This window comes from Engraulis encrasicolus, chromosome 24 (genome assembly GCF_034702125.1).
Source record: "Engraulis encrasicolus isolate BLACKSEA-1 chromosome 24, IST_EnEncr_1.0, whole genome shotgun sequence".
Classification (NCBI taxonomy): Eukaryota; Metazoa; Chordata; class Actinopteri; order Clupeiformes; family Engraulidae; genus Engraulis; species Engraulis encrasicolus.
Genome location: NC_085880.1, coordinates 41,913,041 through 41,938,792, shown reverse-complemented (window position 1 = coordinate 41,938,792; position 25,752 = coordinate 41,913,041). Strand labels below are relative to the sequence as shown.

The 25,752-nt window shown below is 44.0% G+C and overlaps 1 protein-coding gene across 1 annotated transcript in view; it reads right to left on the bottom strand.

The window, feature by feature from the left end:
• The window catches only part of fbxw4 (F-box and WD repeat domain containing 4), a 79,265-nt gene extending 57,232 nt beyond the window's left edge, over positions 1-22,033 (bottom strand). The window contains exons 1-5 of the mRNA XM_063190872.1: positions 21,699-22,033; positions 19,465-19,560; positions 18,649-18,834; positions 16,324-16,456; positions 15,279-15,373 (exon numbers count right to left, since the gene is read on the bottom strand). Of these exons, the coding sequence (XP_063046942.1) occupies positions 15,279-15,373; positions 16,324-16,456; positions 18,649-18,834; positions 19,465-19,560; positions 21,699-21,883 (695 nt within the window). The 5' untranslated portion in view covers positions 21,884-22,033. The remainder of the gene's footprint in view (positions 1-15,278; positions 15,374-16,323; positions 16,457-18,648; positions 18,835-19,464; positions 19,561-21,698) is intronic.
• Between the last annotated feature and the right edge of the window lie 3,719 nt (positions 22,034-25,752).

Here is a 25,752-nt window from a genome sequence, read left to right as displayed (position 1 = left end):
ACACACACACTCCTACCTCTCTCTGATCTTGGTGACCTCTCCATTAAAGCCAACTATTACGCACACGCACACGCACGCTCACACACACACACACACACACACACACACACACACACACACACACACACAAGTGCACACATTCGAGCACACACGCACGAACTGCACACACACATACAGGGAGATGTCTCACTGATCTTGGTGACCTCTTCAGTAAACTAGTACAAGCCATAGATATGGATCTACATGACACATACAGCACCAACACATCAGTCCCGTTTTGTTCTTTCAGGTTGCAGCAAAACACACGGCAGTCGGTCATATTTGTCAAGGTAAAGCGAGCGGTACAATACTGGACCAGCCTGTGTGATATGAGATCGTCTAGGTAGATACAGTAGGGGGCTCGTTGCACTGTCTACAATCTATATTAGGTTTCTTGTATTCAGCACAAAAAACTAGGGATGAATGATAACACTTTTTCTGAAAACCGATATGAGTACCGAGTACATTCATTTCTCTACTTGTCGATACCGAGTGCCAAAACTTGCAAGCGGTACAATACTTGTCCACCCTGTGTGATATCGTCGAGGTAGATACCGTAGGGGGCCCGTTGCAGCACTGTCTGCAATCTACATTAGCTTTCTTGTATTCAGCACAAAAAGCTGTTGGGATGCATGGTACCACTTTTTCTGAAAACCGGTATGAGTACAGAGTAATTAATTTCTGTACTTGCCGATACCTAGTAGTACTAATACAGATACTTTTAACCCCAACATACAATTAAAATAAATGCACTTTGTTTTTTACACCTCGGATATTTGTTTTATTGTCCATTTCCGTGTAGATTTACATGTGGGTAAATGTATGAGGCGATTTTTCCTCATTGCTGTTTTTCCTCGTTGCCATTTTCAAGTCATTGGAAGGTGGCAAGATGTTGCATTGTAACTTGTAATAGCATTATCGGTGCCTGTATAAAGTGTCTGATGAGCATGAGTATAATGAGCAAATATCAGGGCCGATACCGATACCAGTATCGCAGCATCCCTACAATCTATATTAGGTTTCATGTATTCAGCACAAAAGGCCGAGAGGTCCGTGGGCCAGGATGTTTGTCACCCTCCAGACCTGCCTTGGTGGCAGACTAGTGACAGACTGCCTCATTGTGGTTGGTTACGTGATACTCTCTTTGAAACTCTACAAATAAATTACAAATAAATATAATCTGCTGCCAATCAAACAATAAAATAAACAAACTAATGAGGGCAAGCGCTTGCACAGTTTCTCACGCACGCATTCAAGTGCGCACGCACACACAGTCATGGCCAGAGTTCAAGAAATTGTACCTATTCACCTCGTGGTTGAAGCGTTCATTGCATAGGAAGAGCTTTCATTTTATAAGACAGTATTTTAAAGATGACTTCAGCCAAACTGACACAAAATTGAGGAATGTGGAGTCTTGAAACAAGTCACCCTGAAGAATTGTATTTCAGTTTGTGTACCACTCATGGGCAGAATTACAGACTAGTAATGGTGGGGTGGCGTCCGCGCCAATGTCTTATCCTGTGCGTATCGCTCGGTGCGTAATTCCAAGAGCAGTATGATAAAGGGAAGAAAGGAGTCGCACACTGGAGCTGGATGCAAAATCAAAAAATTTATTAAACAAAGCCGAAAAAATGTAAATAAAACCGACAGACAGGGGACAAACAGAATTACAGACTGAAATGGAGGAAAGTAGAAAGAAATTGCCGTCTGAGGGGGCTTGGCATGCTTATGATGAGGTCAAGGGGACGTCGGGAGGCTTATAATGAGGTCCAGGGGGCGTTTCTTTAATAAAAGGGTTGAGAATCACTGTCCTGGTGTATGGGATGGGGAGCGAGGCTGCTCTTGCTGCTGCTACTGCCCTGAGTTGGGCCTGGTGGAGCAGGAAGCGTTATCATGAGTCATTCAAAGTACCAACTGCGGTCAGTGACAGCCAGTCGCCAATGGACTTTTCATGCTAAACAAGACCTGGGAAGGAGAGCTGCTACTGCTGCTGCTGCTGCTGCTGCTGCTGCTGCTGCTGCTACTGCTGCTGCTGCTGCTGCTACTGGTACTGCTACTGCTACTGCTACTGCTACGGCTGCTGCTGCTGCTACGGCTGCTGCTACTGCTGCTGCTGCTGCTGCTGCTGCTGCTGCTGCTACTGCCCTGAGTTGGGCCTGGTGGAGCAGGAGGCCAAGGGTCAGGATGAAACAGATGTAAATGAGAAGCCATTAGTGGCCATGAGGACCTGTTGCCCCTGGACAGGACAGGGGGCAGATGAGGACAAGTTCCCCCTAGGGATGGCGAAAATTGAAAAAACTCTTAACCGGCTACTCCGGTTAACCAGTAATCTTAAATTATACCATGTTCACGTGCCTGATATGCACAGCACTGTTTTATTTTTCACATAAACCTTTTTTTTCTGCGCAGACAGGACCTGCTATGTCCATTCACTGTTGCCAGATGGAAAATGCTGAATTATCGTACTAAAACCTCAAAATTATAGTTTTTTTGGGGCTTTTTGGAAGGAAATTGTTATTATAATTATTATTATTATTACAACCGGTTAACCGGTGGCAGAAAATTTTAACCGGTTATCGTTGCTCTGGTCGACTATCAGTTAACCGGTTACTGGTTAACATCCCTAGTTCCCCCCCGCCCTGGCCTCCACGACCACCACCACCAGTCACCTCCTCTGCCCTCCCCTCTACAACCCTCAGTACTGCAGCACAATCCTCCCAAACCAACACTAATGCCACTTCCACACTATCACAACCTCCTCCTCCTCCTTCACCACCACCAGTCACCTCCTCTCCCAGCCCCTCCACAACACTCCCAGTACTGGAGCCCACAAATGCCACCTCCTCACCACCACCTCCTACTCCAAACAAATTCCACCCATTCACCAGCCACCTCCCCTCCCCTCCACAACTCTCCCAGTACTGCAGTCCACTACTCCCAAACCACCACGAATGCCACATCCAATCCACAATATCACCTCCTGCTCCAAACATATTCCCCCAACCCATCAACACCCCCTCTTCTCTCCCCAACCCTCCTCCAAACATACTCCCTCCACCTCACCATCCATCCCCAGCACTCCTCAATGCTCCCAGTCACCACCTCCCTGCACCACACACTGAGGCCCACTCCTCCCAAACCACCTCCTCTCCCATCCCAAGCCAAACATATTCCCATCCACCCACTAACACCTCCTCTCCCCAGTCAATTCCCCTCCCATCCAACTTCTCTCAGACCACCACTTATGCCACACACAACCATCACCTCCTCCTCCTCCTCCTCCAAAGATACTCCTCCCACCCCACCCCACCTCCCCTCCCCAACCCTCCTCCAAACATACTCCAACCCATGCCAGACCATGAACAGCAGCACCACCCACTAACTCCACCCAACAAAATCAGACAGGGGGGACAGGGGCAGAAGGAGAAGTGGGGCATACAGACTTTGAAGTTAACGGGTAAAGAATTCAAAAACGTCTTTTGCTTTCGTAGTGTTACGTTCTGCTAGAAACTGCATAAGGAACAGCGTTATGTCTTGCAATACCCCATCTGTTTCTGCTGCTGTTGCTGACTTGTCTGCACTGTACAACACACTTGTATTTCCGTTTAGCTTTATTTATGGTTTCCGTAGTGGGGGGGACATAAATGTTACCCACTCTATGCATGCGACAGAGAGAAATATAATTTCTGTACTAAATGTGAAGAAATGTACAATAATATGACTCGCAATCTGTTTTCTTCTGGCGATGACTGAAGTCACGGGATTTTGTTAAAATAACTACAGTAGGAAATGCAGGAAATGGTCAAAAAAGGTACTGCAACTATGCTGCTCATTGAAACTGGGTTGGCTATCACCAAATTCGAAATTTACATGAAAGTAATGAACAAATATTTTCTAGTATGGTCCAAGTAGAGTCATTTTTGTAGCTAAAAATGGCTGTTTTCGTAAATTCAAAATGGCGGACCATGGAGAAGATCTCCCTTTTCATATATGAAAAGTGCAATTTTTCCAGTTGTAACGAATACTTAGAATTTGATGCTGGTGGTAAGTATTAATGAAAAAGGTAACATTAGTGAATGGGCAGCATGAATTCTGGAAATAAACAACTAAAAATCTCACACAGTGTCCCTTTAAGACTGATTTGCCATAGACGATATAGATTTTGGATTGGTAATAAATCCCTCTGATATCACGCCTCGACAGAAATCACAAGTTATGAAGCATGACCTTTTAGGAAAAAAAAAAAACGAATCAAACACATTCAAAAAGTAAATGTATTTTCTTTTTCAACCATGTCTGTGAAACCTGCCTGAGCTCCGACCTACGTAGATGGACATACCCACCCAAAAGGTCCCTTCAACACAATACACCGTTAACTCGTCTGAAACTTCCCGCCAAGCTACCCTGCTGTGAGTTATTTCAAAGACGGCTGCAGACGGATACATAACGAAATGACACAGCGCAGCGCACCCCACACGGAGAGAGAGAGAGAGAGAGAGAGAGAGAGAGAGAGAGAGAGAGAGAGGGAGAGAGAGCAAGCGAGAGAAAGAGAGAGAGAGAGAGAGCAAGCGAGAGAAAGAGAGAGAGAGAGAGAGAGAGAGAGAGAGAGAGAGAGAGAGAGAAAGAGAAAGAGAAAGAGAGAGAGAGAAGAGCAGAATGGCCTTTTTTTCCTTCCGTTGAGCCAAAAATTCTATTTCACAGAGGCAATCACGAAGAAAGGCCACGGACTGCTGGGTTCTGACTGAGCCAAATCAGCTGTGGAGTAAAAAAAGAAGAAAAAAAAAGATACAGGACGAGGAGAGATGGAGCCGATGCGATGCATGCAACCTTGCTATTTCTCTCCAGTTACAATACACTCCTAATAGACCTTGAGATGATACCGCGTAGGGAGAGAAAAGGGAACGCAGGAGGAGGGTGGAAAAACAGAGTGAGTCAAAGGACAGAAGCGAAGGAGGGAAGGAGACGGAGGAGGGAAGGAGAGAAGGAGGGAAGGAGGGAAGGAGACGGAGGAGGCACATGGGTGAACAAGGGAGGGAGACAGGAGGAGGGTGGCAGACGGACAGATGGAAAGACAGAAAAAGAAAGAGAGGGAGTGGAGAGGAGAGGAGGAAGATGGGTGTAACAAAGAAAATGAGAGAGAGAGACATAGAGGGAAAGAGAAAGAGGAGGAACAAGATCAAGAAGAGTACACGCCTTCATTCAAAGCTGGATAGCTGTGACTCAACATTTATTCTTGCATTTATCGCATTTGGTATTCTATTTTGCTTTTTTTGACTTGCGTCGTTTTGGCGGTTATTCTTATTCTTAATTTATTTCTTTTAACTTCTCCCTTCTGTCAACTCATTCACTCCCTCCTGACCTGCCTTGCCTTGCCTCTCCTCGCCTGTCCTGTCTCCACCCAAACCAGCCCAACCCATCTCTCTCCTCCTCCTCACTCCTTCTCTCTCTCTTTCCCTCCTTCTTCATACCACTCTCTCTCTCCCTCTCTTTCTCCATCCAGCCCAACCCAGCCCAACCCTCTCCATCTCGCTCCTTCTCCTCACTCCCTCTCTTTCCCTCCTTCTCCTCACTCCCTCTCTTTCCCTCCTTCTCCATACATCTCTCTTTCTCTCTCTCTCTGTCTCTCTCTCTCTTTCTCCGCCCCTAGGACAGGGGCACACACGGCTGTGTCTCCTCTCTGACTCAGAGCCCTTTAGATAGCCCGAGCGTGACGCCCGGCCGCCGCGGAACAATTACATTTGCAACACAAGGGGCTCTCTCCTCTCCTTTCTAGCAGCCGCTCGCTCTGAGCCAAATTAAAACATGCATTGTGCCATCTACAATAAAAAAAAACACTTTCAAGACCTTAACTTCACCACATCACTCTCTCACTCTCCTGTTCTCCTTGTCTTTCTTTCTAAAAGATTTTTTTGGTCTTTTTCGACTTTATTTGACAGGACAGGGAGCAAACTGGGAGAGAGATGGAGAGAGGGGTCAGCAAAGGACCCGGGGCGGGAATCGAACCCGGGTCAGCCGCACGGCAGGCAAGTGCCCCACCGGTTGGCCACGGCAGGGCCCTCCTTGTCTTTCTTTTCTCCTTCTTATTTGGTCTCTCATTCTCGCTGTCACTCCCTCCTATGCTCTCATCCCTCGTGAGTGCATTGCATTGCATTCTTCCCATTTTTAACGACGGCACCAGATTCGTTCTTGAAACGTGAATCTTGGGGTTTAACACATCCTTTGGCATGCTGCAGTGGCGTAAGGGCCTTTGGGGGAATCGTCAACGCTGATTTTGCCATCATGTTTCATTTTCAATCAGCTGGCCCAATGCGGTTGAGTCAAAAGTGTGTTGCTCAAGTTAGTTCTGCTCTGGCCGGTTATACAGTTAGTCCCAAAGAACACAACACTAAAGCAAAAACAAACATACCCCCAAAAGGATGGTTTTCTAGCTACGTTTAACTCTAGTCGACCTCCCAGAGCAGTGCGTCTTCTGAAGCAACATGGTTTATAGGTGAGTCAACACCTCCATTCCGGGCCGGCCGTTTTAACGACCTGTTCCTGCCCCTCATCAATATGGTAAGAGGGTGCAGTGGCCCGTTATCTGAGGGCCAAGGCAGCAGTCTGTGGCTGTGCCAGTCTGAGGGGAACCTTGCTATTTCAGCCTTAAAATTGGGAGAATTAATGACGTGGATAATCGTCTGTGGTTCTGAAGGGGCAGCGGGGCTCGTTGTGCCGGTTGAGCGACCAGACAACGGCCAACAACAAGCCGTCCACTGGACAGTAGTCGGGATGGGATTGGCCCTGCTCTGGCCTAACGGTAGCGCACCGTGTTACTACGCCGACAACCCACGTTCGATTCTAGCTCGGGACCTTCCCCGTCTCTCTCTCCCGGCTTGTTTCCTGTCCCTCTGTAGCCGTCCTGTCACAATAAAGACATAAAAAGCCCAAAATATATGTTGGGATGGGATATTGCTGGAAAAAGAGTTGGGATGGGATATTGCTGAAATGGAAAGAAGAAGAAAAATATGCACACTGTTGCATCTCTCACCGATTTATTAACACAACATTTTGACCTCGTTTCGTGTGAGGTTGAAATGGACCAAGGGACCATCTGAATTGGTAGAATGTGTAATTGCTTCTGTCTACTCCGTTGTCAGTATACTATATCTGCCGTACTGCCACTTGCTTGCGAAGCTTGGCTTGCTTGGCTGACAGACACATTCTACTGTTTGGCTCGAGATTTGCCCCACGAGTCTGCACCCCCTCAACCTCTTATCCTTGACATATAGGAGTGACGCGGCTACCATGATTACTTTTCGGTCGACAGAAGGTAGATGAGAGTGGGTGGCTGGATGCGAGTGGAGGGTGAGTGGCAATAGGGGGAGGGTGCATTAAATGCTTTGTGGTTTTAACACCCTCCTCATTTTCCCTCCTCCGTTGATGCTGCAGTCCTTCCTTTCTTACTTCTTCATTTTTTTCCTTTAGCACTATATATTTTTTCCATCTACTTTTTCTTCTCCTCACTTTTTCCCTTCGTTCTGTGATGGCTATAGCGAAAGACTGGATCAGCTGGCGTTGGTGAGTGTTGGGAGGAGCAGGTGGAGGAGAGAGTGAAGCAGAGCGGAGTGAGTGAGTGAGGGCTGCTGGCGTTACCGCCGTCTGACTCCCGTGCAGGGCTGGCCTGGGGGAGAAATAGGGCCTGGGCACTTACAGATTATAGGGCCCCCCTCATAATTAGCGGCGCAGAACTGACTCACCGGTAGGCCCCACACTCTAGTGGGCCCATATTTTCAGAAATGTAAATATTTTTTATACATTTCTGAAAATAGGGGCCCACGAGGGTGCAGTGCCCACCGGGAAATGCCTGCTATGCCAGATGGCCAGTCCAGCCCTGCAGAGTGGAATGAGTGAGTGAGTGAGTGAGTGAGTGAGTGAGTGAGTGAGTGAGTGAGTGAGTGAGTGCTGGTCTGGGGGAGAAATAGGGCCCGGGCACTTTTTGCTTAAAAGGGGCCCCCTCATAATTAGCGTCGCAGAACTGACTCATCGGTGGGCCCCGCAATCTCGTGGGCCCCTATTTTCAGAAACGTGCGGCAAACATTTTGTTTTACTCAAAGCCATACAGTGTTTCCCACAGAAATTTTGGAAACTATGGGGGCAGCCGGGATTTTTTTCCGGGGGGGTGGGGGTAGTAGTACATTGTCATAGTAGTACATTGTCATTTACAGGGTTGGGGAAGATACTTTTTAAATGTAATCCGGTAAAGTTACAAATTACTCTTTCAAAAATGTATTCAGTAATGTAATCCCATTACTTCAATATTTAAGTAATGTAACGGATTACTTTTGGATTACTTTTGGATTACTTTTCCCCCAAAATACTTATAATGACTTAAGTGAATCATGCTTTTTCCCCCCAAACACTTACAATGACTTAAAATAAATTGAGGAAAGCTTACTTAGGCTTAGTTTGTCAATTAAAGTACATGTAAAGGACTATGTAAACCGTGACATTTATGAAAAACACCCTCCAAATAAAAAAAGAGGGTGCATTTTTCTCCATTGCTCACGACTGCTCTGTACTTCTTTGACTGAGTGATTGATGCAACGACAACGAACTATTGAACACTCCCACCAGCAGGGAAGGGAAGCAAGGCTGAGAGAACATAGGTCGGTCAGGAATGCTACTGTCACTGTCGTCATTACGTAACAGGTGATGATTCCGGCGAAAAACCAAAAATCACAACATACAAGCCGCGGCATAACAATAAATGAATAAATAAATCAGTTAATATAATAATTAAATAAATAAAAGGGACCAAAGACGCAATTTCGCAAGAATTGTAATCCTGTTAAGTAATCCCCATTCCCACTGAATGTAACTGTAATCTGAATACATATTTTTTTGCTTGTAATGTAACGGATTACAATTACATTGATTTTGTATTCTTTTACCGTAACGCCGTTACATGTAATCCGTTACTCCCCAACCCTGGCCATTTATATATTTTTTTTAAATGCAGTATAGTCAATCATTTCTGTTTACAACACAGTTTCCTTCGTCCCTCATGCAGGGGTCTATGTAATGATGTAATGAAAAAAATTATAAAACAAAATAGGAGCAGAGATAAGAATTTAAGAGTAGGCTACTGTGACATTTTTAACGCATAGACAAAAAGGGTCTAAGAGGGTAGGCTATGCCTTTTCCCCACACACACACAGGCGTACACATTCTACATGAGGGGTGCTGGTCACAGGGCCAGTTTTTCAAAATTCCTCCCATTAAAGTGTACCTCCGGGATTTTGGACACCAGACCTCATTTCCGAGTCAGCCAGGGTGTAAACAATGTGTCCAGAACGTTTTTTTCACATTCCATGCAGTCCTTGTGAATTCTCATATCCATGTTGCTAAGCTAGCGCAAGTGAACGGGGATGGTAGTAGCCTGCCCCCAAAAATAGTCTTATCCCGTTTAAACAACATTCAAAACAAAACCGTTATTATACCATACTGTAAGTGTAAATACTTGTCTTGATAGAATGAAGTTTGAAATTAAACCAACATTGCAATCATGTTTGATCACCATCAGCAATTTGTGTTCCGGTTTGAAAGCTTGACAGCCGCGGAGTGATATTCCTACTACAAATCCTAGCTTCGTTTGACACATCTATTTCCATAGAGCGAACTCCAACATCTTTGAAGTTTGTAAAACTGAACGATTTCCCCCCCTCCCTGACCTCGCTCGCAAACATCAAGAGTAATGCTTTCTGTCCGACTTTGTAAACCTTTCGTAACATTGAAACATATGCCATAACAATGTTTGGTTGTTACTAGATGACCCGTGTGTCTACACAGCATGTTGGCGAACAGAACGCACACTCTTCTCCCTTTCATCCTCCCATTCCATCTCGTCTCAAAAAACATTCCATGTAATAATAACTAGAGCTACGAGTGACATATTTCACAATGTCAAGCCAGATCACATAGCGTTGCGTAACTTATGAATCCAAAGGAATACGGCAAGTCATGTCTAATTATATGCCATTTGTCACAGCAATTACACAAAATAACAGTAAAGCATTACAATATGCCAATCCAAAGGGGTAACTTCTAGCCCAAGTTTTGGCTAACGTAGGCGAAGCCATTATACCACTGGGCTACCATCATAGAAGCAAAAAGCATAGCAAACCTGTTCTTCGGAGACTGTTGGTGCGCGCCACAAAATGTAGATCTGGGAATGCGGTTGGCACCGCGGACACTTTTAGAGTTTTCCGTGTAGGTATTAGACTTCGAGAAGGACTTTGTGAAGTCGTCGGGACTGAAATGGTCACTGCAAAGCACCGGGGTAGCTTACGGAGCGTCTCCATCGGTGTGTTGATGTAGCCCTGCAGCCAGGAGCCAGAGTTTGGTTCTTTCAACATCTTTCACGGAAACCAATGGAAACTTGCCGATACCCATCTGTGGGCTTTATTATTGCAGTTGGTATATACACACTGATGTACCATGGTGCGATGTCGTTGGGTTTTAATCCACTATTCGTTCCGAAAGCAGTTGTAGAACTAGCCTTGATTTGCAATGTATCTTGCGGGTCCCTGCAGTGGGTGGGTGGGCTACATGAAGAGAGCAAAGTAAAATTCCGCCGACCCCGAGAAAATAGTCTCTCAACATGGCAAAATCCACGCAGTGCAAGGTTGGTTTAATTTCAAACTTCATTCTACTAAGACAAACATTTACACTTGCAGTATGGTATAATAACGGTTTTGTTTTGAATGTTGTTTAAACGGGATAAGACTATTTTTGGGGGCAGGCTACTACCATCCCCGTTCACTTGCGCTAGCTTAGCAACATGGATATGAGAATTCACAAGGACTGCATGGAATGTGAAAAAAACGTTCTGGACACATTGTTTACACCCTGGCTGACTCGGAAATGAGGTCTGGTGTCCAAAATCCCGGAGGTACACTTTAAAAGGGCTGAACAACATACTACACATTTATGTCTATATTCACATTCATTTCTATATGCAGCCCGATGTCTCCTCTGCCGTGTCAATGAAGGCCTGTCACCTAACTCATTACAACTGTAAAACAAAGCCTGGGGAGTGTTAGTAAACTCATCCCAACTGTCCCTTCTCTGAAGGTTTTTTTTATTGCTCCCAAACCCAAGTTAACTACAACAACTTGACTAGGCTTTTGATCCCTCTGTCTTTCAAGCAATTGTGGTTTTCTCTATAGGATGTATTTACTCCAGGAGGAAAATGCGAAGGAAATCGTATTTCAAATCGTTTTTAACAAAAACGAAAATCGTAAAAAAAATATTAAAAAAAGTTAAAAAAAAATAATATATATTTTTTTTATTTTATTTTTTTTTTTTACATTTTCGGAAACTATGGCGGCCAAATTTAAACTATGGCGGGCCGCCATAGTTTCCTCAATGTATGGGAAACACTGCCATACCTATCCATAATAAAATCAGAACAACTGAAAATTTCGAAAAGGTCTCTCAATTTTTGCAACGGCTGTATATATATATATATTTTTTTTAATTACATTTTTGAAAATAGGAGCCACGAAATGCCCGCTATGCCAGACGGCCAGTCCAGCCCTGAGCAGCAGGCTCGCCGCGACGAAGTGAGTGAGTGCTGCTAGCGTTAGAGCCGGCTGACTCCCGTGTCCATGTGTCAGAGAGGGTGAGTGGGAGGACACATGGACCAGCAATCAAAGGCAACAGGCAGGGGAAGGCGACCTTGTTTTGCAATTAAATCCTGCCAAAGGTTTCCCCTTGAGCTTCTTTTTCTCTCTTCTTTTATAACTGTGTGTGTGTGTGTGTGTGTGTGTGTGTGTGTGTGTGTGTGTGTGTGTGTGTGTGTGTGTGTGTGTGTGTGTGTGTGTGTGTGTGTGTCTCTCCTCTGCGAAATGTCAGAGCTAACTGTAGTTTCCCTTCAGAAAAAGCATGGCCTAATAGCCATCGGCAGCCCTTTTCATATCAGCTTTTAGAAAAGGGAGGCTAAACGTGGGTACATTTCGTAGGAGCCTTTTTTGATAGCACCAATCAATAGTTTGTATCTTTTATTCTTCGCATATTTTGTTCCTATACTGTTTATTATGGAAACATTTTGATGCGTCGGACATGTTTTGTGAGTAAGGATTTGTAATGTGTGCTACTCCTACAAAGCAATTCTCCATACTGGGACAAATAAAGTTCCTATTATTACCACTACTGCTACTGAATCAACACCAACTCAATAAAATGTATGGAAATGGAAAGAGCAGGTGGATGAGTTCAGAGTGGCCTGCATCTTTGTGTCAAAGTAGAGGCAATGTGCCTTGGATAAGACAATTTTAAAGCAGTGGTTTGGTTCGGTAACGCAAATTCAAACGTGGCTTTTTCTATGCTGTGGAATGTGTGTACTAGAAAGACAGGTGTAGTAACACCTTCTGTGCACTTCGACAACACGTTGATACATTCACTTCTTTCCCCAAATGTACTGTCGGAAGTAAGTGGGGTGGGGGAAGGAAAATAATTAGAAGTGAGGGCGTCAATGCACTGTTGAAGCGCGCAGAAGGTGTTACTACACCTTTCTTTATAGTACACACTTTCTCCAGCATAGAAAAAGCCACATTTGAATTTGCATAACCGAACTTTGTTTCATGTCAATGGTCATATAAACCTATGTAAACAGGAAAAACGTGGAAGACTTTGGTCGCATATACATACAGTAACTACAGCCCCAAAACTTACCATTAGCCATGCTGAAAAGCTACAAATGCTAGCAGGAGTGACAACGCGTCTGATTGACTCGCACAACGCTCGGAGAGGTATGTATCATCTCGTCTCACTTCTGAGAAGAACATATTTCATTGTTAAAGTACAGTGGTTCCTTTAAAGGTAGTAACAGGGTTCCCACTCTAATTCAGATATAAAATTCCATGATTTTCCATGACTTTCCAGACCCAAAACACAGAATTTCCATGACCACTTCCATAAAAAGAAATAGCGCTAAGTTTTAAAAAGTGTGAAAACTGAAGATTATCTTCACCCCTAGAGCCGACGGCGAGCTACCGCCAGACTAAAGAGGGCTCATTGCATCCTAGAATGTTGCACATTACAGCGTGAAACCAAACCCACTCTGGCTAAGCATTGTAGTATAACCAGTAAGAAACAATGTTATACACGAAACAAAAAAAGTTTTTGCTTCTACACAACTGTTAAGAAAATTCCATGATATTCCATGACTGTGCATGCAAAATGGCAAAATTCCATGACTTTCCATGACTGGAAAAACTTTTATGAAATTCCATGATATTCCAGAAATTCCATGACCCGTGGGAACCCTGTAGTAAAGAGTATGTAGGATTGTAGCCAGAGTAGGTATTGCAACTATGGTGCTCATTGCAACTACACTGCCCATTCCCACATTACATCTTTTCATGAATATTTACTGTGAAATAAGCTAATATTTACTGGTCAGACCAAAGTACAGTAACTTTTGCAGCTTACATGCGCCAGACATGGAGAAGATCTATCTTTTTATGTACGAAATGTGTAGCAGGGAAATGACTTGATTCTGTCTGCTAAGCATTTCAAGGCATACAGTATAACTCCCCCCCCCCCCCCCATCTCATCTCTTCTCTTCTCCTGTCCTGTACTGTACTGTCCCATCACCCCCTACCCCGTCACCCATCCAAACCACCCAGCTAGCCACCCACCCAGCCGGCCGGCCTCCCTTCATGCACTTCAGAGGTGCTCGCTGACCAACATCAAAGCCGCCTCTTGGCAATAAATCGAGCAGTCATCGAGCCACCTGCACCGGAGTTCCACATCTATGACAATGTCCCCCACCCCCACTACAAACGCCAACGCTCCACCCAACACGCCCCTGACAACATCCACCCTGAGTCCACCCTTTTAGTATGTGACTAGCAAGAAGAAAATAAGCCACATGTGTCTCAGAGCAATACTGAAAAAAATCACAAATGGAGATTTTTGTCTTTTTTATGGGCAAGAGAAAACTTTCAGTGCTGAATTCTCAATTTTCTACTTTAAACAGACACAATCAAAAGGCCACAAATTCATCATATATAACCGGACTTCGATGTGTAAGTTGTTGTTGTACAGCTCAGAATCTGCACTTTCAGGATCTATGATATACTGTACCTCAATATGTCCCTAGGCCTACTTTTGCATTACATTACATTACACTTAGCTGACTCTTTCATCCAAAGCGATTTACAGATATTACAGGGTATTGGTTACAGTCGCTGGAGTGATGTGGGGGATTGGGTGCCTTCCTCAAGGGTACTTCAGCCATGGAGGTAGGAAGGGATTGATAAGGGTGGGGTTGTGATCTACAGTCCAACTCCCTAACCATTATTACACTACTGCAGCCGCACTTGAACCCACTTGGCCCCTACTTGCGGCCTATTCTCTTGTGACTAGTCACATATGCCGTCCGTCCATGTTTGACTCCCACACCATTATTACATTACACTTAGCTGGCGCTTTTTTCCAAAACGACTTACAGATATTACAGGCTATTGGTTACAGTCCCTGGAGCAATGTGGGCTGAGGTGCCTTGCTCAAGGACACTTGGATGGAGGTGTAGGGAGCGGTAAGGGAGGGTAGGGAGGTAAGTGGTAAGGCCACACCACCCACCCAGCTGGCGGAGAGATCCCTTTCTTTTATCCAGTGGGCCACAGATTGTATTTGCCCTCACTGTTTGGACAATCTCAGATCTCTCGCTCGGGGTGCATGAGGCTTGAAGCCAAGGGCAAGCAGTGAATCACGCAATACGGGATAAAGTATAAATCTAATGGCATGATCCTTGTCACAGAATTCTTCTTCACATCTCTTTCGTTAACGCTGTTTTGTTTTGTTGGACTTTTTTGCAACACTTTTCATTACTCATGATAACAACTAATGACTATATTATAATACAATATCTTGTATGTTGCATCAGGCTTTCTAACATACTGGAGCTCTTGCAGACTCTGTGTACCATGTGTACCAAGAGTAACGCGGCATGTTGTATGAAAGTTATTACTGACAATCAAATACAAATGATGATGTTCCCATCGCTTAAAACTGCCAAGATTAAATAATTCTCAAACCTCATTTCTTGTTGCTTAATTTATCATAAGAACACCAACAATCAGAATAATTTTTGTCTCAGTCATAAAATTTACACCCACTGTTTCTCAAAAATGTAACTTTAACCAACACATTTTTCAGAAATTATGATATTGATTTAAAAGAAAGAAACTTACCTAATGGTGGGACTGATGGCAATTGACCAGACCCTATCAAACAGCGGGATAGTGTGTAGACATTCCCCAAGACGATTTGGAGCCATTGTCCAGATCTACAAAACAGAGATGGACATCGTTTTTTTAATACCAAAGATAAGATAATAAAGAGAGCTTCAGGTGTTCAGTAGAATGTAGACGAGCCACAACACTAAACATCAGGTGACACACACAAAAAAAGACCCTCTCCTGCAGAACGCAAAGTCAAAATCAGGGCATTTGCAGGACATTTAGAGGCTCCAATGCCAAACATTCACCTGGCCACACGCTCCAATATGCACTGCTCCCAACAGGAATACTCAAATAGTGACTTTGTCACAAACCCGAGGCCTGCCAAGTCTCCGTTTTGGCAACGGCACGAGATGCACGTCCACTGTGATGCTAGGACAGTACTGGACCTCCAGTGTCTCCACTGTACTGCTACTGTACTGTACTGTACTGTACTGTACTGTACTGTGCTTCTTAAACGAGTTTTGATCAGGGATGCAAAATGAATTTCATAGCAAACTGACAATAAGGTGTTATCTTATCGTGTCATATCGCATCGTATCGCATTGTATTGTACCCCACTGTGATGCTACTGTACTATCCTGCACTTCCAGTGCCGCCACTGTGATACTACTGTACTGTATACAGTTCAGGCCAAACGTTTGGACACTTTCTCATTCAAATGCATTCTCTATTTTTGTGGCCATTGACAGTACATTGTAGATTCAGAAGGCATAAAAGCTCTGCATGAACACACAAAATTAGGTACTTGAGAAAAAATATAAATTCTACTGTAGCTGTTGTCTAACAGGGATGTTAGCCGACTACCCACCTGACGTCAACACAGCACAACTGGTGGTCCCACACCAGTAGGTGTTGGTGGGCTTATGATGAGGTCAAGGGGGCAATTGTTCTAAAAAAAAGTTTCAGAGCCACTGAGCTATACCACTAATCTGTAACAATGTCATCGAAGTGGTATGTACTGTAGCCATAAGCGGTATCATCATATGCTTCTTACCCTCGCTGTCCTGTCTCTGGAGCCGCTGACGATCAGTCCTCCTTTGCAGTCGATGCAGTTCACCTCTTGGTTGTGGCCATAGAACTCCATCGAGAGGTCATTAGTTCTATGGTGAATGATGATCTTGCCATCCCTATAAAGAATGAAACACAATCTCTGTCAAAGTCAGACCGCGAATCAAGGGCACAGGAACAAGTTTTAAAGTGGTGGTGCTTTTTTTTCTTGATTATTTATTTCTTAACAATGTTACTGCAGTTGCAATGTTACTCTCATTTGTCTGCAGTAAAAGTTGAGAGAGCCTCAATAAGGGAGCCCAAAAGTGGGGATGCCAATGCATCACTGCATCCCCTTTCTGGCACCTATGCCGTGAAACATAAAAGTATGTTAACTGAACTATTGCGCAACAGCTGCGGCCTTATGTGGGGCAGCCATGGCCTACTGGTTAGAATGACGGCCTCTGAATCATGGGGTTGCAGGTTCAAATCCCACCCTGGACACCTGACAAAGACCCTGCTGGTCGAAACGTTGTGCCATTTTTTCACATTAAATCACGACAACAGAGCTTTTGCGGTGTGCGAATATTTCTTCTCCTTTTCTCGAATCCCGCCCTGACCTGTAAGGAACTCATTAGTCCCTACCCCTCCATCCATGGCTTGCAGTTCCCTTGAGCAAGGCACCTAACACCACATTGCTCCAGGGACTGTAACCAATACCCTGTAATAACTATGTTGCATTAGGTAAAAAAAACGTCAGCTAAAGGGTGGTTTATGCCTCGAGACCAGCGTCCCTGCGTCGTGATGCAGTGAGCCGCACAGTTAACGGAGTGAAACCTCCCCATCACGCAGGTACTCTGGGGCACCTCCCCAAAATTGTGTCTCGACGCAGGGAGTGATGCAGACAGCGACGGCGTGAAGGGCGGGAAGGAGAGAAAATAGGTCTCTGATTGGTCCTCTCGACCAGCCTGCTCTGTCCTCGAGTCGAGAACAAGCTACTTCCTTGTTCTAACCTTCGTCGGGCTACGGACTGTGTGAGCTCTTCATTAAATAAGTTGCCCGTGCTTTTGTCATTTCATTTATTTACACGAACCAAAGACAACACGTGCGCTTGCAAGTTACGACGCTGAAGCTATTTGGACAGTTGAACAGTGTTTGCGAGGTCGAGGAAACATTCCGCTTCATGCGTCCTATCCTCGACAAATGAGCCACTTCTTTGTTCCAACCTACCGCGGTGGCGGCCAGTGCGATCAAAAATGCACGTGACATAAGGATTTAATGTTTCATTTTCATTGTCGTCGAGTCTGTGAAGCTAAACAAACAACCGACACGTCTAGGTTACTCTTTGTATTGAAGGCAGTTTGAGCGTGGAATGACATCGCGCAGACCGCGCTTCAAAACAGGGCATAAATCAAAATGAACTGCATCATGGCTGCGACAAGCTCACTCCGTGGCACTGCCAGGAAGTATAACCCGCCCTTAAAGTGATACTGTTCCATTTTTGGAAATAAGCTTATTTTACACCTCTCCTTGAGTTAAATAATAGGGGTTTACCATTCTCCTGTACTTTCAACCGTTCTCTGGGTATGGCAGTACAAATTTTACCTCCAAGCTAGCAGTTAACATTGAGTCCTATGAGACCAGTTAGCCGCCAGCTGGTCTCATAGGACTCAATGTTAACTGCTAGCATGGAGGTAAAATTTGCACTGCCATACTCAGAGAATGGTTGAAAGTAAAGGAGAAAGGTAAAACCCAATCATTTAACTCAAGGAGAAGTATAAAATAAGCTTATTTCCAAAAATGGGACAGTATCACTTTAACTGTATTGCAATGCAATGTACTGTAATTCAACCTAAAAGGGACCGGTTAATAATTTTGACACTAAATGTAGGTATTTATGGGCCCAAAATATTAAATAACAGGAAAAGAACACAGTTCCCACAAACAGACACATTTCTTATTTGTAACAAAACCAGTGCGCCTACTATTAGCACAATCAATGCACATAGATTAAGCCATTTTAGCCTAAGGCACCTGCAAAAAATCCTGCTGAATGCCTAATATAAGCCCTTTTTGGGAAAAGCCCTCTGCCTACTAAAACCTCAATATCTAAGCCTGCGAAGCACATGAAAACATGAAATAAGTTGCATTTAAAAGCTAGGACCCTCATTTTGCATTAGAATGTGTTCATTCAGCTCTTACACACACACATTTTTAATTTAAAAAAAAAAACATCAAATATCAAGAGCCTGAATACAGCATATATGTTGCTCAGTATACGCAGCATCAGGCTAAAATGGATTAAAAGAGACACAAAATGTCAGAAATGTACCCTCCGGCACTGATGAGGTGCGTGTCAGTGAGGACAAATCGACACACGTCTTCCTGGTGACCCGAGAACAGAGCGAAGCGGTTGTGCTGGAACCTCCCCCTCTCCGGACTGAGATGGTACGCTCCGATGTCGGCAGCCTGAGACAGATACAGCACATCCCTGTCCAGCTGTAGCCACGGCAACAAGCTGTATGGAAACACAATCAAGGAGACAGTGGAAATCACGCCTTCGCATCTCCTCTCTCTCGCCTCTCATGACGTCTCAAGTTGATCTCCAAGGGATTAAGGTGACGAGGAGACGAAACAAAACAATAATGTATTAGTCAGTCCTCGACACACCCTTATGAGAGACACACACAGGGGCGGTTCTATCATTGGGCAAGGTCGGGCAATTGCCCGGGGCCCCGTCGAGTCAGGGGCCCCGTCGTCAATCAACATTTATGCATCGATGCATGATGACATATCATCATGCGGTCGCAATTTAAGCTTTCGGGGCCCTTGGCTGCAGCTTGATGGGGCCAACTAGATAATCTTGCTTTTGGGCCCATGTTTCCGTTGTTACGCCACTGCCTGCATTTATACACCATCGATTATTACTTAATAATTTAAAGGGGGCCTCAAAATTGTTCTTTGCCCAGGGCCTCAGATTTCCTAAAACCGCCCCTGGACACACACTCACTATGAAATGAAAAGACAAGACAAGGAGAGGAGGGAAAAGGGATGTCACACCGGGATTACCATTAAGTGACGGATACCCAATAATAACATAACTTTATGTGTTTCTCATTAGAGATAATGTGAAAAGGAATGAACTCACTTCGGTTTCCACTTCAGCAGAGTTTCTTTGCGACAGCTCCCTTGTAACCAGTTCTGTGATGTCCTCACCCTATCTTTTAAAAGAATGTGTGGATACCTGCGATAGACAAACAGACAATGCAGTCAATGGCAGTCAATCAAATTATTGTGCATCACGTTTATAGAGTATTAACTAGGGCTGCCAAGCTGTCCCTTGACATTCTGAATTGCCCCGTATTTAGAAACACAAGTACGCTTCTGTATTGAGATGAAAAGGGATGCAATTAGGTTAAAATACAGGAAACTGTGTAACGGAGGCCAACTAGCAGAGTGTGGCGTGGAACGTTAGAAAACCTCCCTCCCGAAGCCTGAGTTTGAGACCCGAGGGGGGCGGACTGCGTAGGAACACCTCAGTTACACTGGTGCCGTGACCTGGGATGGGAGTGAGGTTTAGGGGGGTGAGTGTAACGGAGGCCAATTTGCAGTGTGTGGAGTGGAACATTAGAAAGCCTTGCTCCCGAAGCCTCATACAGTATCCTTGCTCCCGAAGCCTCAAACAGTATCCTTGCTCCCGAAGCCTCATTCATTATCAGTAGCACTGAGCAGGACCATCTCAGTCACAATTGCATCTAATAAATACAATAATCCTGGGGGAGAAGCCCCAGACCTCAACAATGGGGTGTCCCATATTTTTCCCCAGGGAGTTGGCAAACCTGGCATTAACCCTTTGAATGATTAAATCTATTACAGGCTTGTTGTTACCAAAACGGAGCCATAGCCATGTTCTTTGAGCAAACAGTGGGTCAGTTCGTCCACAATCCTATCCGCACCAAAAAGGCTACACTGGCACAGTTGGGCAGTCATGGGTAAGCGTTTAGGGCGTCAGACTTGTATCCCAAAGGTTGCAGGTTCGACTCCCAACACGCTAGGTTGGTAGGGGGAGTAATTAACCAGCGGTCACCCCCATCCTCCTCCATGACAAAGATATCCTGAGCATGGTACCGTCCCGCCGCACTGCTCCCTTTCGGGCACCATTGGGGGCTTGCACAGGTGAGGCATGAATGCAATTTCGTTGTGTGCTGTCACAATGACAATGGGAGTTGTAGTTTCCCGGTTAGGCTTTCACTTCACTTTCACTTGACTTGCCGTAGCTAGGGACATTAAATGCTGGATTCGATGCTATATTCAGTCGCTGAGGATCATATGAATAATACCAAAAGTCAACACAGAGGATTCACACAGTGAAGATATGACATTCAATTATGTGCTTGATCGTACCTGATTGGCCACATACAGCATGATGGGCATAAAAAAATGAGATTGTGGTAAAAGAGCTGCCATGAAACCAGTTTCCATCGATGCCAATAGGTCTATGGTGGGGAGATTACTCAATTGATTAATCAAAACATGTTAGCCTACAGTGACAGTACAGAATAAGATACTCAATTATTTTTTTTAAGACAATACTTTTTTGTGGTCATGCAACTGCCCTTCAAGTTGGAAGCAGGCCTGTCTCCATATCAAAACAGAGAGAAGGTTGCTCCTCCTCTTTGGTGCGCCCATGGAATGTTGGAATGTCAATTCACAACAAGTGCCTTTCACCTTCCTTTAATTCATGAACCTCCAAGAAAAACAATATTTTAATGGTTGGTAATAACAAGGCCGGTAGGCCTAATGGCTGTTGCGGAGATGGTTTGTGCAGGTTCTGACTACTAACAACACAGTGTAGGCCTATGCTGTGCATCCCTGTGAAATAATCCTATTGAGTCATCACCCTTCATGTTCAGGAAACTCCTCATTAGCCAAAACACTCTTGACGTTACATAACAAAGGTATTTTCCAACGTGTTTGTTGTCTCACACATTGTTAGTAACATCATGCAACATAAAAAACGTTCTGCAGAAAACTGACAGTGTTCAAGTGGTTCAAGGTAGCTAGGCTAACAGACAGTGTTCATTCAAGATGAGTGACAGTAGTCTACATCGCAGAGACCAAAACAAATAGTAAGCGGGATGCGCATAAGATTTATGTGACATAGGCACACACTTGATAGATCTACCGAGAGATTTGTGACTGTCACAGCACGAACATGCGTGAGTAAACAATCCAACACTTGTTTACATCGCAACTTCCACTATGGAATACCATCCTACGTCAAAAGACGCACATTTACAGGGGCTGCTTACTGTGTGTTACGCAAATGACAAGCTGTTGCCTGATAAGAAATGGGGGAAGCAAGAAAAAGACATTTCTTACAAGTCTCCTCCTTGGCGTGTTATTCCTGTGTTGATAAGATCTTTCGCTATCTTCCTCCATACTGCATCACGACTTGTAAAATGATAAAGTCTCCGGCAAACTTGAGACAGACGACACAGCGACTTGCAGTCCAAATACGAAAAGATGAGGTAGAGGACATCCTCTGGTAACTGAAATAAACACATTTCAGGTCCTTTCTAGTATTAGTCTAAATATGTCCCTCGGTGTAAGGCCTTTGGGATGATCTCGGTAAACGAAGTTTAAAATAAAGACACTGTATTCCATGTTTTTCAGAGCGTGTTGACAGACTGTGTGGAGGTAGCCATTACATTACGCTGGAGCATCGTCACGTGACTGGCGCGTAACGTACGTCACTTTCAATCGGCGTGGCCGTCCGTGCGTTGCATGTGATGTTGATCGTTGAACAGGTTTTTGATCATAGAACAATAAGCAGGTGTCAGGGGTAAATAGCCAACAAATGAATCCGTTATATATTTCTTTAGAAACTAAGATATTTTAACTACATGTTAAGTAAGTCAGCTTTGTCGCCTGCATTGGCCTCAACTGAAGCAGATGCTATGCCATGTCTTCTTGAGTAAGTAGGCCTAGGCTAGACCTATGATTTTTGGCCCAGGCCCGAGCCCGAACCCGAACCCGAGCCAATTTCGGGTCGGGTCGGGCCTGAAATGTCACTCATTACGTTCGGGTAGGGTCGGGTTCGGCTTCTCTATCGTTGACAGTTTTTTTTTTTTTTTTTTTTTTAATAAATAAATAGGCTATGTAGGCTGTGCGTTAATAATATTCCACGTCAGTTGATAATCCAGCAGTGCAGTGCCTGCTGCTAGGCGCTTTCCCTCGCCTCTCCCTCCCATCACAGTGCGCTGAGGCATTTCGGCCGTGTTTTGGCCACGAGAGACGCGTGGTCTGCAAAAAACAGAGGTCGCCTCATCAACCCGACACATACTGTAGCCTAATAAACTCTTGCAATGGCAATTCAAGAACTCCTTCATTCCTGTTCTGCTGCTCGCGTCGTTGTTCTTCTTTGTCTCGCTGTCTCTCTCTGTGAAAGTGCCGCGCTAGATTTTTAAGGTCGTACTGCTGCTGTGGCTTATGGCCCAATGATCAGCCGGTCAAAATGACGGACGCCCTTAAAATTTTCCGCCAACTCTTTAAAAAAGCGTCAATGATGGATTATCGCTTAATGTAACCTCTGTGCACTGCAGTGCAGCATACACAGAAATATAAAAGATGGCCTGCATGTTTATACAGTCTATTTAACTTAGATTTCGTAACAAAATACTTTAATGGCTTTAATTTAAGGGCTTTGATTTGTTATCATAGATCACCCCTCCTTATAAATAAAATTTGAAATTTCGGGCTTCCCTCGGGCTCGGGCCCGGGCCTACACATCCAATAATTAGTCGGCCTCGGGCCGGGCCCGGCCCAATTCCCATGGGCCCATGTCGGTTCGGGCTTGGATTTTTTTACCCGTTCTTACCTCTGGCCTAGGCCTAGGCCAGCAGGCTGATGGCAATCCTAAAGATCTTGCCCATGCTCTCACTCTCAGCAAATCAAAATAATTATTGCATTTCATGATTTACTGCTTTAAAGGTGCACTGTGTAATATTTTCTGTAGCCTTCCAGAATTCATGCTACCCATTCACAAAATTAGGCCAACCACCACCACCAAGTAGCCTATTCTTGGCACTTTGGCACAGTAGGCCTAGGCCTATTCAAATGTCACTTTTCATACATTAAAAGGGGGATCTTCTCCATGACCGCCATTTTGAATTTTGAGAAATTGACTTTTTTTTGCAGCAAATCTTCCTGCGCTTTGGTCATGCTAGTAAATATTAGTTTATTACTTGGTAAATATTCATGAAAAGATCACATTTAACAATGGACAGCACAGTTTCAATGAGCAGCATTGTTGCAATACCTACTCTGGCCACCATCCTACACAGTGCACCTTTAACATCTGCATTCCTCAACTAGGAACTTTGTGAGTGTATGTAGGCTAATGGTGCACTCCCCGAGGGTGGGAGATGGGATATTGACCTCCTACATGCTGCAATGCATTGGAACGCCTGTTGAAGCGGAATGTTCAAGTCGCGAGCTGGGGCCAAATCGAAGAGCCCCGACTTTGAAATCGTGACGTCAACACAGTACTGACAGTGCACAGCATGGGTGCACAGTGATAGAAATAGTTCAAGTTTGACTTGCTGGTTGGAACGTTTTCAAATGGGAGGTAGCTGCCTCCTGGTTGCATATTGGGAAGCTCCTACTGCCAGGGAATGCGACATAAGTACAAACTGGTGTTTTTAAAAAAAAAAAAAAAAACAGGACACTTGGTCTATTTTGTGAATAAAAGCAAAAATTTCAAAGCATTCAATCCCTTGATAAGTTGGAGCATTGTGCAAAGTCAAAGACAACACATCAGTTGCCAAGTCGCGCAACATTAGCCCTATTGTTTTGAAAAAATGTTTTGAAGTTAATGTGTTCATTTAAAATTTCACACATGCAACACATCTCAAAAAAGTTGGGACCGGGCCAATAATATGTTAAAGTTGAAGACTAAAGAGAAGACCAAGTTTTCTGGGCCCATAGAATGATCTTTGCTACATACAGTACAAGAGTGTTAAGTCTTTCAAGTCTTGCAAATTTAAGATCAACCATACCTACATTAAATACATTTCATTATAATGTGCAGGAATGACAAAGCTGAAAAGTTACTATGTCAGCATACATTATCTGTTATTATTGACAAGGGCAAGTTGTCTGCATTATCTGGTTCTTTGGTCAATATTCTACACCCAATCTGGCCCTTGGGCCAAAATAATGGCCCACCCCTGGTGTATATGGTCAATTTTTCAACAGCTATTGTTGGATTGCCGCAGTGTTCTTGTTGACAATGGGTATTTCATGATCTCATGAACTCATATAATGATTTTTCAGACTATCATTTGATCTTTTTATAAGCATAATTGATTAATCACTCAGCATCTTTGCTTCTGAGTGACACAGCTTCACTCAGACGGTTTTTATTTGTGCATTAATGTTGACATTCAATAGTGCATTTTAAAATGTTCTGACCCCTGCTAGTCTCTCTCCCCATTCGCTTCCTGTCCAGCTTTCAAACTGTCCTATCATCAATAAAGTCGTAAAAGACCAAAAAATATCTTTAAAATATATATATATATATATATATATACATTTCATCTGGGGCTAAAACGCACCTGTCACATTGGAGTTTTTATTTGTATTGTAATTACCATAGGCCTCTTTAGGCTACTATTTAACTAAGGATGTCAAAATCAGGCCCGGATGCCAAATCTGGGCAGCAGAATTATTCTGCTCGCGAGATCATTTCAAATGTGTATTACAGTTGGCCCTTACACCATCAATGTAGCGTATTAAGACATGAACATGAAATTTCATGCATCACAGGAATATTAGTGAGCCAGTGAATCAGCCCACACTCATATGCAACAGAATACTATGTGCAGTCATATTGAACTATGATGGGAATCTGTTTGTGCAATTAAATATAAGTAGGTGAGTATATGTAAAATTTTCAATTTTAAAATAATGAGTTTGGCCTGGGACTTCGTTCCAGATTTTGATTTTAGCCCTCGGTTGTTTTGAGTTTGACCCCCCCACTAGCTTATTATTTTGCTATTGGCCTAGTTTGTAGCCCTGGCTCAGTGTAATTATGATGATAATAACAATATGTTAATAGTAACAATGGGATAATAATGGGATAACAATGTACTCCTAATTATGGCAAAAGCAAACTATTGAAATGTACAACAAGTCATTTAATCAAAATGCATGCTTTCCAATAACTTTATTTTTTTTTAATTTTAATGGTCTGACACGGTACAGCAAGTTTTGCAGCCAAAGTCGTCGTCTATGTCTGTGTTCAGAATGGCGGGCATGGAGAAGGTCCTCATATTCATGAATGAAAAGAGTACATTTAATAATGAATACTTAGATTTTTTTGATCATTTGAATTGATGATAGCAAATGTTCTACAAATATTCTGAAAAAAAGA